The sequence below is a fragment of the Rutidosis leptorrhynchoides genome, chromosome 9 (assembly GCF_046630445.1).
Source record: "Rutidosis leptorrhynchoides isolate AG116_Rl617_1_P2 chromosome 9, CSIRO_AGI_Rlap_v1, whole genome shotgun sequence".
Classification (NCBI taxonomy): domain Eukaryota; kingdom Viridiplantae; phylum Streptophyta; class Magnoliopsida; order Asterales; family Asteraceae; genus Rutidosis; species Rutidosis leptorrhynchoides.
The window spans coordinates 127,429,823-127,447,718 of NC_092341.1; the positions used below are offsets into that span (position 1 = coordinate 127,429,823).

Genomic DNA, 17,896 nt, shown 5'->3' on the forward strand with positions numbered 1-17,896 from the left:
TCTCATATATTTTTCACCATTCATTTTTTGGATGTCTCAAATTAATTTGATTATACACTTTATAAAGAGATAAAAATATTAAAGTAAAGTTATTTTATGCATTTTTATCTTTTTCTTATATATTAAAAAATTTAATAGAACAATTATTTAATTTAAGTTTAAGTTTCAACCATTGAATTAGACAAATTACAATCAATATCCCTATAATATAATTATTTATTTGAAGTTTTTGAACCAATAGTACTATAACCAAAAGTTTAAAATTAATCTACTAAAACTATCCTTAAAAACAATTGAAGGATTAAAACAATTAAGTAGGCACAATGTTAATCTTATTCTTACATTTAAAAAAAAATAAAGAATAAACCCGTAGTTAATGATTAAATGTTATCGTGAGTATAGCTACAATAATAATTAACAATACTATAATTATCATTAATTCAACACTCATTATCCAAACTTATAATTATTCACGTAATATTATATCCCACTTTCAGTCCTTTTATTTTATTGATATTTAATTTAATTTAATGCAGCCTTAATATTTTTTTAAAAAAATTATGATTATAATCATTAAACAATATCTAATAATTAAATATCGTCGGTTGTTCATAGGTCATGAAATATTATCGCGGGCTGTGGGCATGTAAGTAAACTTGTCAAGTAGGTATTTCAAGCCTTTTCTTTTTTTATAAATCTAACGACCTGTCAAAATCGCCATTGACGGTGCCGTTAACTTAGGTCCCGTTACGTGGTCATAGTCCCTAAAGGAGACGCGTTTGACCAAAATTATGTCGCATTCATTTGAAACGTGTATGACTTGTAAAGTTTTAAGTTACCAAACGGTTCGACAACAAGTATAAGTTTACAAAAGTTATAAAATATAGATGAAATGACTTGTGACATAATATAAGTTGAAAATCACGATTGCTATAAATAGCGTAAGTATGTATGCTTTAAGTTGAATCCAAAGGTGCTATCACTAGCGTATGCATGTATGCTTGACCCCAAGCAAGTAATCAAAGTGTGCGGAAGCATGTATCAAGTAGCCAAGTATGAACCTGAGAAATATATAGAAAACGGTCAACGAAAAACGTTGGTGAAATCATAGTTGTATTTGTAAACATTGTTTTGAACCACAAAATTTTGTATTTCCATAATGTTGATTATCTAAATCGTTTGCATTCCAAAAGTATGTTCGCGAGCACCCAATTATCAAACTTAACTGTTTTGTACCCTGTTACGTAGTGTTAGAAAATACACTATACTCGAAAATATATTCATCCGCTAACGGTAGCGAACCGTCCGAATGAGGGCTCGTCAAGCCCATGTGATCACATAACATAAGTTCACGTTTACACCCTGCAAGTGTAACTAATGATAATTGAATTGAGGCTTTTTGTTCTAACTCGTTGTGGAATGTTTGTTTCCGTACTTGTGTTCAAAGCATAAAAGTATGATACGTATATGTTTCTCATCCCATAGTTTAAAGAGTAAAAGTTGTTGAAAAGGTGGGACTATGATCTCACCGTAGTTGCATGCCAAAGTACTTGAAATTAAACGTTGTGCAATGAAAGTTGCTTAGCCTTAACCTAAACAAATAAGTTGTATCAATTACGGGTTACGACACAAGGTCGGGCCAAATGTGTTCAATTAGTCCTATGGCTCGTTATGACTCGATTATATAGCATGTGAATCACGTTGTCAAGTTTCATGCAAGGTATAAGTATAAAAGCACGTTAGAACGATTGCATAAGTGTTTGGTTAAGTTTGACTAAAAGTCAAAGTTGGTCAAAGTCAAAGTCAACGGGATCGGGTCGTGTATCCGACAACTTTTCTTCACTTAGTAATCATATATGAACATGTTGGCCAAGTTTCATGTTAATCGGAGTTGCGAGTAAGCGGGGTTGAATTTGTGAAAACACATAATAAGTTAGTCTACTTTTTCTGCACAGGAGCGGAGCACCAAAACCAGGAGCGGCGCTCTTGAGGACCCAGAAGCTGCGCACATGTTTCCAGGAGCGGCGCTCCTGACGTCTGAAGAAAAAATTCACAAAAGGCTGACCAGGAGCGGCGCTCTTAGTGCAGAAGCGGCGCTCATGTACCTGGGAAAATGTTGTTTCTGAATTTTAACAAGTGCTCAAACCAAACTTCAAACAAACACAACTAATGAATCGTAAACATTCAAGACACGTATCTTATATCGTTGGAAAGGTATTTTGACAAGGAAAACGACTAAGCACATATCATCAATCAAGTTCATCATTTACAACAACAAAATTCTCGTCGAATGATCGTTAAAAGTCCATTATCAAAGTTTCAAGTTCGTAAAACGCATTTCATGATTCGGGAACCTACTACACACATATAATATGGCGTTTCGTAGGTAATTACGCATACAATACAACTAAACACTTACAATTAATATTGTAAAGCATTTAATGCATCAAAAATTCATTTTAACATCTATCAAACCCTAACCAAGAATCACAAAATCAACAATCATGTTAATGTAAGGTTTTCATGTCATCCAGCATACCAAAACGAAGCTAACGATGCTAGTAACACTTTTAACACACAAGGTTTAGCATCTAAACACATTTCATCATCCAAAATCAAAGAGTTAACTAACTCATTTCAAGTGTTCATGCTAGTTACACCAAATAACAAGATCGAGCATACAAATTACATACACGACATCACAATGAGCTATAGACACTAACTAATACCATTTTAAGTCAAAAACACTAAGCACATGAAATCTAGATTTTTAGAAAAGTTACCCAAACTAGATGAAATTAGTATCAAGTTGTAGAGGAAGATACAAGGATTCCAAATATGCAATTTGTTTTGATGTTAGTTTCTTGATTTGGATTTAGATGATGAATTAAAGATTTGGGTGAAATGGGTGTTCTTGCGACTAGAGAGAAAAGAGAGAAAGAGAGAAAGATGGGTAAACGGAATGAATAGGGGTGGTGGTGGGTTGACTAGTTGACCTAGTCAAGTAGTTTGCCCACTTGGCAAGTTTAGTCCCTCGAGTTTAAAAGCGGGTGCGTGTATTAACCGAACGAAATATTTTAAATACGCTAGGGTAACGAGAGATATTACAATTAAATAACAGAAAAAAAATATTAAAACGCTAGTCAACGGACGATACGAATTTAGATAACGAAGGTATTATCTTAAAAAAATAAAAAGACGGCGTTAAAATAAATTAACGGAAAAATGCGGGATGTTACAATAAAGTCCCAATGGGTAAAGAAAAAATTATGTTGGGCATGTTGCATATATAAAAGATAGTGTCATCTTTAAACTTAAACGGGTCAGTAGTAGGTGGGGATGATGAAGCGGTTGGGTTTTTTTATGTAGATGGGAAAAATGTCTTTTTAAGGAATTTTGTGAAGTGAACTACCAAACTTCCCATGACTTTTAGTATATAAGAGATTAAGAGATGATAACTTATACTTGATTTTATACACTTAATATATAATTATTATCAAAGCCATCTAAAAACACTAATTCAACATACTGACAATATTAAGTAGTATTATTGACAAAACAAAATCAAAATTTTAATGTTAAATCTTTTAGAAGTTTCGCAAAAGCGCGAGTTTTAAACTAGTATGCATATAAAACAAAAAGATAAGTAAAATATAAATGAAAAACCGTAAAACTGATAAAAAAAATACAATATAATGATGTTATTATTAAATTGTGTATTTCTTGTCCAATGACAATAAAATTGAGCGAGGAGGAGTAATAAAATATTGATTTTGAACATGACTTTTGTATTTAAAATCCGTCATAATAATAAAAAAGTAAAACCGAAACCATATTGAAAACGGAATACATATTTTAAAGCAAACCAAAGCTGAATTTAAATTCAGATTTGTATTTTTTTTTTTTTTAGTTTCATTTGTTTTGATATTTGGATTAAACGATTTGAAATTAAATATTACCCCTACAGGTTAACCAATGATTAAGACAACAAAAATGGTCACCCGTTTCGCTGATACGTTAAATGTTGTTGTTAAAAAATACATACTGTTGTTTAAAATATCTCATAATTATACTTTACTTTTATAAAAAATTTCAGTTTTACTTATCTTTAATTTATTTTCCCTATATGCAATAGTGAATGGTATAAAAAACGTTATGTTATTATTTTTATCTATTTATGAAGAAAAAAAATGATCAATTTGAGACAACTAAAAATGAAATAGTAGACTATGAATATGGGACGGAGAAGTAATAATTGTTGTATGTGTTCATATACGATATTTCACCCATTTTCTCCAAGTGATAAAAAAAAGGTTAAGATTTATAAAAAAAAAATTGTAAATAGAAGTGATAAAGGAAAAGGTTAACATTAAAAAAGAAAAATTGTGAATAGTTTATTTATTTATGAATAAAATGATCAATTTGGAACAACTGAAAATGAAATAATAGACTATGAATATTGGACGGATGAGTAATAGTTGTTGTATTGGACCACGGAACAATTGGTTGAATGGTAAAAAAGCTCAGTTGGTTCTGGGCCTGTATCCTTGAAAAAAATAGGTGCAGGTTCAAATCCTGAGGAATGCGTTTTCTCCAAAGGTTGTGCCTCTGGTATCCTTCACTCTGTGCGGGTCAAGCAGTTAACCTAAAGTACTCCGGGTACGCTTTGAGCGATGGATGCGAGGAGTTTCTTCCTAACGGGTGTGTGAGTGGCAAATGAGAGGATTCGATGCTAAAATTATCGTTCTAAAAAAATAGTTGTTGTATTTGTTTATATACGATATTCCACCCACTTTCTTCAAGTAAAAAAAAAAAAAAAAAAAAGGTTAACATTTATACAAAGAAAGAAAATTGTAAATAGAAGTGATGAATAGTTTCGCGTCTAATCGGAGACTGTTATTTATTTCCGTCACTAGTGTATAAGGTAATATAAAATTCTAGAAATACATATACACATATATCTAGTCATGGTGACATGAAATATGATAGAGTTTAAACATTTACATCCCACAATGGGCCACTTTGTACTTGGGTACAAGTTTTAGACTATATTTACTATATCTAGCTCCAACCCATCTACTAAAGATAGAAGGCCATGTAGTAGATAACTACAGAACTACTCGTATATACTTTTCAATAATTTAGTAATCAATGATATACAGGTAGTAGATATATAGATTAAATACTACTTAAAGCATACACTACTTACTGGTAGCAGTTGCAGACATCAAAATTATTGAGAAATAATTAAGTTATGGACAATGATCAAGTGATATTGCAACAAAGCGTTGATGAGATCCGGCATACGTTTAAAAGTGGCGTAACAAGAAGCGTTGAGTGGCGAAAAACACAGCTACGAGCAATTCGTAAATTGGTTGATGAAAAAGAAGATGTTATTTTCAAGATTCTTCAAACAGAACTCGGAAAACATTCTGTTGAATCGTATCGTGATGAAGTAATTATAACTCTCATCTCTTTATAATAGAAGCACGTACTCACATGATCACGTATATAATCTTAACTAGTGAGAATTTAAAAAAAAATCAGGTGATTTATTTATAGTATATCATTTATTGCTATTGATCGATACATGGAGTATCGAAATTTGTTGATTTGTACAACTAAATACGTCTTCATCTTTAACAAAAAAGGAAACTTTCATTGTTCAAAAAAGGAAAGTTTCTTGGATATTATTGTACCTTCTTTTGTACTTAAACTTAACTTGTAATCCTTTAGAAACAGATCATGACCATATTACCGTCTTATTAGCAATTGTTTTGATTGTATTACCGTTTTGTGAAGTTCCATCTTTATGATAAATTTAGATGTTGATAAGTTTATATATGATGATATAGTCACTAAACCAAATTGTGATTTGAGATTTTTATTAGGCTATGGTGGGATTTATGAAATATGGGATGATCATAATTAGTCTATGTGTGATCATGATGTTAGTGCCATCTAAATTCTAGATTAATGCTAATATATGATTATAGATAATAATTGTGTATTGATATTTACAATTGAATCACTCATGATTTTGGATCCATTATTCTAATGATTTACAAAGATTAGCCATTTAAATGATAGAGTGATTTATTTGACTATTAGAGTGATTCATTTGACTATCAGAAAGTAATAGTAGATAAAATGAATGAGCTTTCCCCTTATTCATTCATATTAATAGATGGGAACCAATAGACCATGTTGTAATGATGGTTTGACAAATAGATGGTCTCTTTCTCATACGTATTGTTTTCAACAAAAATTACACAGTTAAAAAAAAAAAATTCGTAACATTAATTAATTTTTTTATTTTTTCAGTTTTACCCTTTTACTTTTTATCCACTTTTGTGCCACTTTTGTGCTTTACATATAACAAAGGGAATAAAAGAACTCTGTCTTACTATTCTTATTCTCATGGTATCGTATTTATATATGAAAATATACAAATAATTTGTAATAACCCAAAAAGAAATAGTGAAAAATAAATATAGGAGTACATTTGAACGTATAGCTAGGTACTAAGGTAATCAAGTCAGCCATATGCTTTGGTTTAAGCTGATTTATACAAACTTATTTTACAGATTGGGGTAATAAAGAAATCTGTTGATCATGCCTTGAGCAGCATTGACCAGTGGATGTCTCCAAAGAAGGTTTGCTAGTTTCTTCCTATTACATTATATTTATTATATATAAATTAATATTATTGGCTATTGATTCATCACACTAGAATTAACTGTTCCAGTTTTTAAATATGTCATCAAATAATAGCGAGCTTTGGCTTGAGTGGTATCCCATGAATTTACTCATGGGCTCGTGGGGTCGGCTTGTGTCCTTTCCAAGAGGTGCATGTTCGATTCCAGGGAAGGTTTTCTCCTAGGAAAGTTGTGCTCCTGCCCTTGGATGGATGTGTGGCCCCTTGAGTTCCTGTCCAACACGTGTGTATCGTATGACAAATGATTGCGAATGTGGTTAATTCCCCTATGGGTGATGCCGAACCACCAATATAAAAAGTGCATTTGATTACTTTTTAATTGAATGATTCAACGCTGAATGCTAAACTATTTAATATTTAGCGCGTTTGTTTCTTAAATCTAAATGATATATAATGCTAAATGTTTCAGCATTTAGTGTTAAACCATATTAACCGTTAAAAACCTACATTTTATGCAATCATTTTTAATTTATATTAATAATAATAATGTTTTAGTTTTATTATTTATGAAAAAAATTAATAGGGTACTTCTAGATCATTCACATTGGTTATTTAAAATGACTATCAAACAGGTTATTGTCATTGAGAACAAATTTCATTCAGAAACTTTGAATAATTCAGATTATGAATGAGGCAGTGCTCAATTATTCAGTTTTATCATCCCAACCTAAGCCATAGTCTTGAAACTATATTGTCATTTCTACACTACATGGACTGATTAACAGATTCGAAACGACCAAGACTTGAATATGGATTGAATGTTGTAAGCAGATTTCACACTTTTTAGTTAACTTACTAAAAAGATAATAATGATATTTTCGGGCAACTTTCAGTCATTCAAATTATGAATGAGTCAACGCTTAAATATATAATTTTATTAAACGCACCATAAGCCATAATCTTAAAACTATATTGTCATTTCTACACTACATGGACTGATGTACATACTAAATAGATTTGAAATGATTGAGACTCGAATATGGATTGAATGTTTTCAAACAATTTTCACTGTTTTAGTTCAGTTACTAAAAAGACAATCATATTTTCGAGCAGGGTCGGCTACCACTACTTTTCTTCCCAGCAAGCAGAAAAATATTGTCTGAACCCCTTGGCGTTGTCCTAATCGTTGGTTCTTGGAACTTCCCCATTAGTAAGCAATTAGTACTTTTAATGATTAACAGTTTTACCCAAAACTTAGTAACACTAACTATTTCTTTCTTTCTTTTTTTCTTTTTTTCAGCGTTGACATTGGACCCATTGATTGGAGCAATATCAGCCGGTAACACAGTGGTACTAAAGCCATCAGAGTTGGCACCAAACTGTGCCTCTTTTCTAGCCAATATATTGCCGGTTTATTTGGACTCGAAAGCCATAAAGGTTATAGAAGGTGGACCAGAAGTATCCAACCAACTATTACAATATAAATGGGACAAAATATTTTTTACAGGTACATGTATATATGCCCAAAGCTTATCAGATAACTGTTTAATCATTGGTGAATTAAATTACTAGAGTATCGTATTCTAATATTTTTTTTGTAAATTTAAGGGAGTACAAAGGTGGGAAAAATTGTAATGGCTGCCGCTGCTAAACACTTAACTCCTGTCACATTAGAGTTAGGAGGAAAATCTCCTGTTATCTTTGATTCCCTCCCAGTCTCAGATATGAAGGTTTTTCAGTTTCCCTTATTTATTATTATTATTATTATTATTATTATTATTATTATGCTATCTTAAAATGACATGCCCTGCATATTAAATGCCATTTTCATGTTTAAATAAGATTAGATCATACACTCCCTCTTAAACCATCCCAATATAGCCCAAAGGGATGGAAACGGTCACGGAAGCTAATTATCCATATTACTAAGTTTCATGTTTGTTTGAGCAATAGCAATTAGATTCCCCAATATCATGCTAAAAATAGCTGAGTTTGTGCTGAAGTGTAAGTGGTTGTCTGATAATGAGTAATGAATATGAGTCTTTTTGTTTATTCCAAAATAAAAATCCACTTAAAAAGTGTGTATATTTGACATTTAGGTCTTGAAAGTGACATTAGTTTTATATGCCTAATGTGTCTTTTGGCTAGTGAATACTTTGTTTATTTTGATACAATTGTATAGCGCGTATGAAAATTCAATTTATGGTGTTTGAAGGTAGCTACTAAAAGAATTGCTGGTGGAAAATGGGGTTCTTGTTCTGGACAATGTTGTATAGGAGTTGATTATTTGCTTGTTGAACAGAAATTTGCATCCACCCTGGTATTTGTGATCTTTTTCTTCTTAGTATGCATACACAGTTTTTTTTTTTTTTTATACATCCCTTAGCTCATTATGCATTTTTCTTTTACATTACAGATTGAACAACTGAAGAAAACTATTAGCAAGTTTTATGGGGATGATGTTAAGAACTTGAGGAATCTTACTAAAATCGTCAACAAGTTCCATTTTGATAGATTGAGAAATCTTCTCGAAGTTCCTGCTGTAGCAAAATGCATCGTTCATGGTGGTTCATTCGATGACACAAATTTGTAATCAATATTCTATTCGTTTTACATAAAACGTAAATTTTCAAACTTTGTAACCAATAACACATTGTATGGGATGTTTGATCGCAACGTTGCAGACTGATTGAACCAACAATCTTGTTAAATCCTCCGCTCGATGCAGACATCATGAACGAAGAGATATTCGGCCCTTTGCTTCCAATTATCACAGTAAACAAATATTTGTGGAATTCTTGTTATATTCTTTTGATGTTTCTTGAATGCAAGCTGGTTTTTAAGTGTTGTTCTTGTTACAACAGATGGAAAACATTGAAGAAAGCATTGATTTCATTAACTCGAAGCCAAAACCTCTTGCGCTTTATGCATTCACCAAAAATGAAAATTTAAAGAAACGGATATTAGATGAAACGTCATCTGGGAGCGTCACTTTCAGCGACACCCTGGTTCAGGTACTTTAAATAGACTTGAACCTATTTCTATTGGTTGTTTCCGGTTTTTTACATGAGATGGCTTAGTGGTTGTCTTGATATCCTTAAATGAGCCATAGTGCCAGACCCAGGAATTTTTTTTGACCGTTGTAAAATGTTAAAAATTTGACAAAAAATAAATGGGGAGTAAATGTAGACTTTTATCATATAAATACACTGAAAAAAATTTGCGTCATCGGGGGCGGCCGACCCAGTTGACCCTTAATTGGACCGCCCCTGATATGCCCTTACTTGCAGCACATCTTGAGAAGGCCAGGGAAGGGGTCACAGTAAAAATACTCGCCCTTCACACAGGGAAACCTCGTTTCCTGTTTCTCACATACCGTTAATCTAAAGACCTTTTGCCAGTTACGGTCCAAATTAATTGTGTAGTTTATACGTTAAAGTTTGTGTACGTCGGTTATAATTGAATGCTATGTTCTGATGGACTGATTTTGTTACATTTGCAGTTTGTGTGTGATGATTTACCATTCGGAGGGGTTGGGCAGAGTGGGTTTGGTAAGTACCATGGGAAGTATTCTTTTGATACATTTAGCCACGAAAAAGCCGTTTTAGAGAGGACTTTCTACTTCGAACTCGAACCTAGGCATCCACCATGGAATGATTTCAAGCTGGAGTTTTTAAGGCTGGCATACAGTTATAACTATGTGGGATTGGTGCTACTCCTTTTGGGATTGAAGAAGCCATAAAGTGATTTGAGCCAAAAAGTGATGATTATGAACTTGTTATACAAATACATTCACGTAATTTTATATAAAGGTTTATAGTTTGGGAGTTCATACATTTATGATCAAATGTTTGATTCAATGTATACTTTCCATCTAGTCCAATCTATAATGGAATAATTTCAGTGCTTTTTTTTTTAACAGCGAAAAACGGAATTATATAAAAAATCGATCCCTAGCAAGGCGCTAAGGGATATTAAAAAGGCATAGATAACCATGAGTTCCAATTAGAAACTAAATGACCTCTATTTTTAATCCAGGTAAAAGACAGTGACATAACGAAATCAAACAAGTTACATCTATTACAAAAAGTATCATTAAAAACAATTCCGTTCCTGAAACGCCATAACACCCAGAAAAGAGTAATCACAACGGCTTTGATCCGATCCTTGTTAATGTGAGATAACCGACTTCCATCGATCCATGAAATGAAATAGTCCCATGACTGAAAAGAAGGCATGTTGCAGTTTAACCAGATACACACCTTGGCCCAAAGAGCCGTAGACACCGAGCAATCAAAAAATAAATGATCCCTAATCTCCCTACCATTAGAACAAATAGGACAAACAATGGAATTAGCATCAATACCTCTCGCGGATAAGTTCCAACGTAGAGGAAGAGAATCCAATCTAAGACGCCACAAAAAAATGTTAATCTTACGCGGCACGAACTTAAACCAGAGCGTTTCAACAGTAGAAGACGGAAGTAGCTTTCGATCTATATACTCCCTTGCGGATTTAACTGAAAACAAGCCGTCCGATTCAAGAGTGTATTCCCAACAATCGTCACGATCAAACATCGCTGATCAAATCACGCAGCTCATTTAGTTGTTGCTGATTTCTACTCCCTATATCGCTTCTAGACCAAGTCTAAACCCAATCGTTATCCACTCGTTTTTCAGCTAAAACGTCATTCTTGTTAATATCTAAGTGATATAAACGATTGAAGCGTGAAGAGAAACAAGAGTTACCAAACCACAAATCCTGCCAAAATCGAATCGACATCCCGTTTCCAACTCTCATACGGAAGGCATCATAAGGGAGAATGGATTTCTCCATCGTTTTATTGCAAACGACCACTATAGCAGCCCAATAGCTGCTACTAAAACCTGCTGAACGATCAAAACAGTCCCCATGTAATGCCTTAATAATAGAAACCCAAAAGTCGCTAGGTTGGGAAAGGTATCTCCATCGCCACTTATGTAATAAAGCAAGATTGAACGCTTTTAAACTACCAACATTCAAACCCCCATAAACAAGAGGAGCCAAAATAGAATTCCATTTCACCCACGCCATCTTTTTAATGTACTTATTACCACACAAAAAAAAAAAACGAGCTCGAATAGCCTCTAACCGTTTTAATATTGTATCCGGACATTTAAACATGGAGAACAAGTAAATACCGAGACTACCCATCATAGATTTAATAAGAGTCAAACGACCCCCCGAAGAGATCAAGTTAGCTTTCCAAGATGATAATTTGGATCTATATTTCTCTACAAGAGGCTCCCACGAAGAGACCAATTTCATTTTTGCACCAATCGGGATCCCGAGATACTTAGTAGGAAATGATCCGGCTTGGCAACCCGCCTCAATAGCAAACAACCCAATTTCGGTTTCATCTACCCCGATACCAAAGACTTGAGATTTTACAAAGTTAATTTTTAAACCTGAAACTAAGAAGAAAACCTCCAAAATGCAAATGATTCTCCTCAGTTCCCGTCTACTCCAATCCGAAAAAATAATAACATCATCCGCATACATGAAATAAGAAAGATGAATACCTTCTTGCCCCATTTTAATGCCACGAACAACATTTCTCTCCATAGCACGTTTGAAAGCTAGATGCAAGCCTTCCATCACAATGATAAACAAAAAAGGACTTAGTGGATCGCCCTGTCTTAGACCCCTTTTAATCGTGAATTCCCTAGTCGAACTGCCATTAACAAGCACTGAGGTTCTCGCCGACTTTAAACAGCCCATAATCCACCTTTGCCACTTATGACCTAAACCCATGGAGGAAAGCATGAACATGAGATAATCCCAATTAACTGAATCAAACGCCATTTCAAAATCCACTTTAAAAAGTAACATCTTACGATTCATTTTTTTAAACCAGGTCATAATCTCGCTAAGCATCATCGGACCATCTAAAATCTGCCTTCCAGAAATGAAAGCAGATTGAACAGAGCTAATGAGTTTTTCAATGATCAACAATAACCTGTTAGTAAGTATTTTCGAGAAAATTTTATAGAAAAAGCCAACCAACGAAATCGGTCGGAAATCAGTGATAAGAACCGGATTCTTCACTTTAGGAATCAATGAGAAAAATGAGGAATTAGAGCCATGTGAAAATGAATAAAACACAAAAAAATGACCAACATCCCTGCATATATCCGAACCTAAAATGTCCCAGAATTCCTTAATAAATTGAAAAGAATAACCGTCCGGACCTGGAGCTTCTGAACTCCCGCAATCCCAAACAGCCCTTTTAATTGCATCGTCATCAAAATCTTTTTCTAGGTGATTCGCTTCAGCCTCTGAAAGAATATAATTAGGATCAATGGATTCGAAAACAGTCCCAGTGTTGACTACATCAAACTTTGCCTTGTAAAATTCATAGAAATTATTCTTGATAACCATTGGATCAACAACCCAAACACCGTCCACCATCAATCCATGAATTAATTGTTGACCACGTTTATGTTTCAAAGAACAATGAAAAAACTTCGTGTTCTCATCTCCCTCCACGTCCCATTTAATACGGGCTTTTTGCACTCCATCAAGACCAATAAGCTTGTTTAAATCATCCTTTTCATTGAAACAAGCAATACGCATATTAACCAAATCAGAATCTGCTCTACCTTCATCAATAATCAAATCATAGTCGTCAATCTTTTTTTCCAACTCCTTTAGACGTGAAACTTCAGAAGACCTAGAGTTATGAATCCATTGTTTTAGATATGCTTTAAGCTTTCTAAGTTTCAAGACAATGTGTTGATCTGGGTCTACATTAATGGAAGCCCAATACTTCTGAACCGTATCACGAAAGTCGCTTCTATTAAACCAAGGGGCAAATACCTTGAAGTACGTTGGGCCGAAATCGATTTTGTCTTGAAATAAAAGGACAGGGGCATGATCAGAGTATCATCGAGACATCATGACACCTTTGATATCTTCGACTTCATTATGGATATTATTGGTGAGGAAAAAACAATCCAACTTACTGAATTTATTACCCGCCTTGTTTCGCCAAGTAAATTGTAACCCTCCGAGAGGAGATTCGTACAGGGCGTTAGAATCAATGAAGTCATTAAAAAGTCGAGCATCAGTAGTACAAAACTCCGTACAACATCTTTCACTTTCAGTCCTAACCGCATTCCAGTCTCCGAAAAAAATGAACTCACCGATATTAGGTTGCATAAAAGTCGACAGTTTTTGCCATAAAATCACCTTTGCTGCCACACTTTGAGGAGCATAAATCTCTTAACCATGTATACCTCCAAGCTCTCACGCACCCATCGACCCTTAACGATTACGAAATTATCATCACACCATAAGTCGCTACTAATAAAAGCATTAGGATCCCATAGAGATATAATGCCACCGGAAAATCCCCGAGCCAAACTAACAGCGTATTCAAAATTATGATTACCCCATAAAGATCGTAGCCGAGTCATCTTCAGCCTAGTCATTTTCGATTCTTGTAACCCAAGAAATTGAACGTTGGATGATACACATAATTCCTTTATCCACTGTCATTTCGTGAACAATTTTGACCCGCAGCTATTAATAGACATAATCTTCATTAGAAACCATTATAACCGCCTTGTCGCTCCAAAAACTTTTGACACCCTTCAACATTATAACCAAGTAAAGCACCAATCCTGAAAATATCTTCAAACGAGCTGCTAACATTGCATCCATGCTTTCCACCCAAATCATGTTCAATTCCTTTCAAAGATGTGTGACAGTTTACCGAACCACCAGATACTTCGTTAGAAAAATGTTCATTGTATACGGGAGTAAAGCCAGGAAGATGTGGGAAACTATAACTCTACTCCTTTCTAGCTTTGGTTACATTTAAATCAATACCCTCGCTGGTAACCTTCTCATTAGGCAAATCATTAACAAATTCCTCTACATCGATAGATTTCGTTCGTGGAACTAAGCTAGTTGGCGATTCTAATTCAATATTTACCCCCCACAAATTTTTTCAAATGATCTGAATTACTTTGTAACTCCTCCATAGATTCAAAGTCGCTCAAAATTAATTCATCAGTAGCCGAATCAGAAGCATGGATAGTAACTGTTTCGATGGTAGACTCAGTATCAAGGTCCAAGTTCCTACCTCTTGCACAGAAATCTCCACATCTACGCCTTTTACTTCGATTACCTCATTTGATGGAACAAAATTTTTTGATTGTGTAGCGATACAAACTCTACTAGACGAAATGGGAACTTTGCTGTTAGCCTCGAAAAATAAAAAATGCCCGAAACGTGATGCAACTTTCTTGAAGGCGTTTGTACCCCACGCACGTGTTGGCATGCCTAAGATTTCAACCCACACAATCCGCTCATCTACAATAAAATTATCAGAAGCTTCCCTCACGTTAGAGAACAATGATGATAGGTTGACGTTACCTTTAAAAGCATTTAAACTTGACTCGGATGTGAACATGATCCAAATCCACATTCCTCATACGTATTGTATCATAAAGTCCACAAAACCCTTAGCAATAATCAAACGATAAATAGTGTACAGCACACCAAAATCCTTCACCTTAGCCATTAAGATATGGTCATCTTTCTTGATAGTAACCAAGTCTGACCCCTCAATCACAAACTTGTTATGAGATGTCTTTACGCCTGAAACCCTAGACGTATATGACATCCCATCATGATGTCCATCTAGCTTATCCTTATTAGCAGTCGGAGTCATAACAGGAGCCCTAACCGATGGCATTGGAGAAACAGATTTCTCAACAGCAGGTATATTAATAGGTTTCTTAACAGCAGGTGTAAACTTCGATGCTTCTACAAACAAATGAAAGTTACCCATCCAGACATTTGATAGGCGATTTTCCATAGCCAAAATGTGTTTGACACCCATAAATTTAATGAACGCAAAATGCTTACCAGTTTTTGCACGTTTCTTGGAAATAAAAACGTCGACAAGACAACCATACTCGTCAAAAATCTTCCACAGATCATTCACAACAGCTCGTTCTGGAAAGTTCGTTACGAAGAATGATTGATAATCTTTATCTTTCTCGCCAGTATTGAAATTGATGTCGATCTTACGATAGACGGTTTTTTCATTACGACGTGATTTAAGGAGCCATCTGTGACAACCCGGAAATTTTCAACCAAATTTAAACTTAATCTTTATATGTTTCTGACACGATACGCAAAGTCTGTAATGTTGAAATCTCAAAAACTTTGAAGTGTTCATATAATCAATTACTTTTGGCTGTGCTCGATGCTCCATGAACATTTATGTGTATAGATATGTATATATTATATATAGTTATCTTAATTGGAAAACGTTAACAAAGTATTAAATGTATAATAATTTACATGAACGTATTTGTCGACGGAATTAAAAGATAATATCAAATGATTGAATTATCAAGATACATTATGTTATGATTACGGGTCTCTGTTGAGAGGTCCACTTTGAATTAGAAAACCTCTTCTTTTTAACGATATTCGAAATAATTGATAAAGTGATTTACAAGTAGGAACAAATGTGTTAATTGATGAAGGTTAGACAAAAGTCAGTGGATAACTGGATTTCATAATATTCGACTGATCTATTTTTCAATCATATGAAAACGATTTCAAAAACTGAGTTATTGTAATCTGTTATTTATAAAGGTAAATTGATTATATAAAATTAGAAGAATTTAAGTAAAGCTTTATATTATAAATATATATATATATTGTTTCAAAAATGTAAACGTGATACGACATAGTAAATTCTATTATTTAAACGATTATATATAATAATCTTTGAAATATAATTAGTTTGAAAAGCTATTATATTATTAGATAAATATTTTAAACATATATATATAATGTATAAATTTAATATTCTAAATGAAAATGTATATATATATATATATATATATATATATATATATATATATATATATATATATATATATATATATATATATATATATATATATATATATATATATTTTAACTTAGTCATAAAACGTTTTGATTTAAACAAATATTGTTAAATATGCTTTGATAAATAACGAAGGCATTGATTTATTGAAGAAAATAACCAAAACACTTAATTGATTAAGCTACAATTCGAGTGATATAGTTTAGCAATGATTAAGTTTAATTTTTGATAAAGGTACACGTCGCGTAACGAAAAGTACTAGTTTTCTAAGCGTACGAAAATGCGTTCAAGGAACCAGAACCGGGACATAAATTGAGTGACAACGTACGAGTCGTCGGAACAAAAATTACAAGTCAACTAGGCACATGAATTTAATATAATATATAATTAATTATATAATTAATTATATTATATTTATATTATAAAAATATGTTGACAAACAAGAAAACAAGACATTATGAGCTGGATTTTACAGCCATGCGATCGCATGGCTAACCAGTACAAACCCCATGCGATCGCATGGGGGCTGGTGACAGAAGAGGTCTTATAAATTCAGACGAATTCGTTCAGATTTTTGCACACACATATATATTACACTCGTAAATATATTTATATATTATTATTATTATTATTATTATTATTATTATTATTATTATTATTATTATTATTATTATTATTATTATTTTTATTATTATTATTATTATTATTATTATTATTATTATTATTATTAATATATTATTAATATTATTATTAGTAGTATTCGTATTATTATTTATACATAAAATACTACGACGGAGTCATGAACGAATTATTTCAAAACAAGCTTTTCGAACGGGATAGAGCTAAGAAAATTATGGGTTATAGCTATGGAGGTTATGGGTAAAGTTTGGGGGTATAGCTCGTGAGCCAAACCTAGTGTTTATCATCTCCGTTGCGTCTACGTACTTTCCTGCAATATTGAATCTCAATATTGATACATGAACATTCATATCTCAACTTTTATATATTAATAGTGTATCCCTGACTAGTGCTTGAGTATATATGTTTATGCATGCTTGCATGCTTTAATTTTGTTGTTAGATAGTTTATGATGAATCACGAATTTGATACATATGCTACTGATATAAAGTATATGATATGCATGTTTTTGGAAAGCTGGCGAAAAATTATTAACTTTTCATTTAGAAATTGCGTGATTTCGATGAATGGATTAAAAGATATGGTCAACTGAATTATAATTAACATTAATTGAAATTGCTTTTGAATCTGCAATTGATATTTAAACAACTTGTTTATAAGATTGATAAATTGGATTTTCAAAT

The 17,896-nt window shown here is 33.0% G+C and overlaps 2 protein-coding genes across 2 annotated transcripts; one reads left to right on the forward strand and one right to left on the reverse strand.

Moving 5' to 3' along the window:
- Positions 1-5,172: 5,172 nt before the first annotated feature.
- Positions 5,173-10,490, forward strand: LOC139866521 (aldehyde dehydrogenase family 3 member F1-like). Its single transcript, XM_071854774.1, has 10 exons — positions 5,173-5,455; positions 6,588-6,656; positions 7,772-7,868; positions 7,959-8,165; positions 8,267-8,388; positions 8,874-8,978; positions 9,075-9,247; positions 9,343-9,433; positions 9,523-9,672; positions 10,161-10,490. The coding sequence occupies exons 1-10, from the start codon at positions 5,255-5,257 to the stop codon at positions 10,398-10,400; spliced, it is 1,455 nt and encodes a 484-aa protein (XP_071710875.1). The 5' UTR covers positions 5,173-5,254; the 3' UTR covers positions 10,401-10,490.
- A 142-nt stretch (positions 10,491-10,632) lies between these two features.
- On the reverse strand, positions 10,633-11,235 carry LOC139868374 (uncharacterized). The gene has a single exon (XM_071856705.1). The coding sequence runs from the start codon at positions 11,233-11,235 to the stop codon at positions 10,633-10,635; it is 603 nt and encodes a 200-aa protein (XP_071712806.1).
- Positions 11,236-17,896: the final 6,661 nt, after the last annotated feature.

What these genes read in the sequence shown, in the direction of transcription:
- LOC139866521 (XM_071854774.1), top strand. Translation starts at nt 5,255, where the DNA reads ATGGACAATGATCAAGTGATATTGCAACAAAGCGTTGATGAGATCCGG. An exon ending in TTGAATCGTATCGTGATGAA is followed by an intron (nt 5,456 to 6,587) that starts GTAATTATAACT and finishes CTTATTTTACAG; the next exon opens with ATTGGGGTAATAAAGAAATC. An exon ending in AGAAATTTGCATCCACCCTG is followed by an intron (nt 8,979 to 9,074) that starts GTATTTGTGATC and finishes TTTACATTACAG; the next exon opens with ATTGAACAACTGAAGAAAAC.
- LOC139868374 (XM_071856705.1), bottom strand. Translation starts at nt 11,235, where the DNA reads ATGTTTGATCGTGACGATTGTTGGGAATACACTCTTGAATCGGACGGC.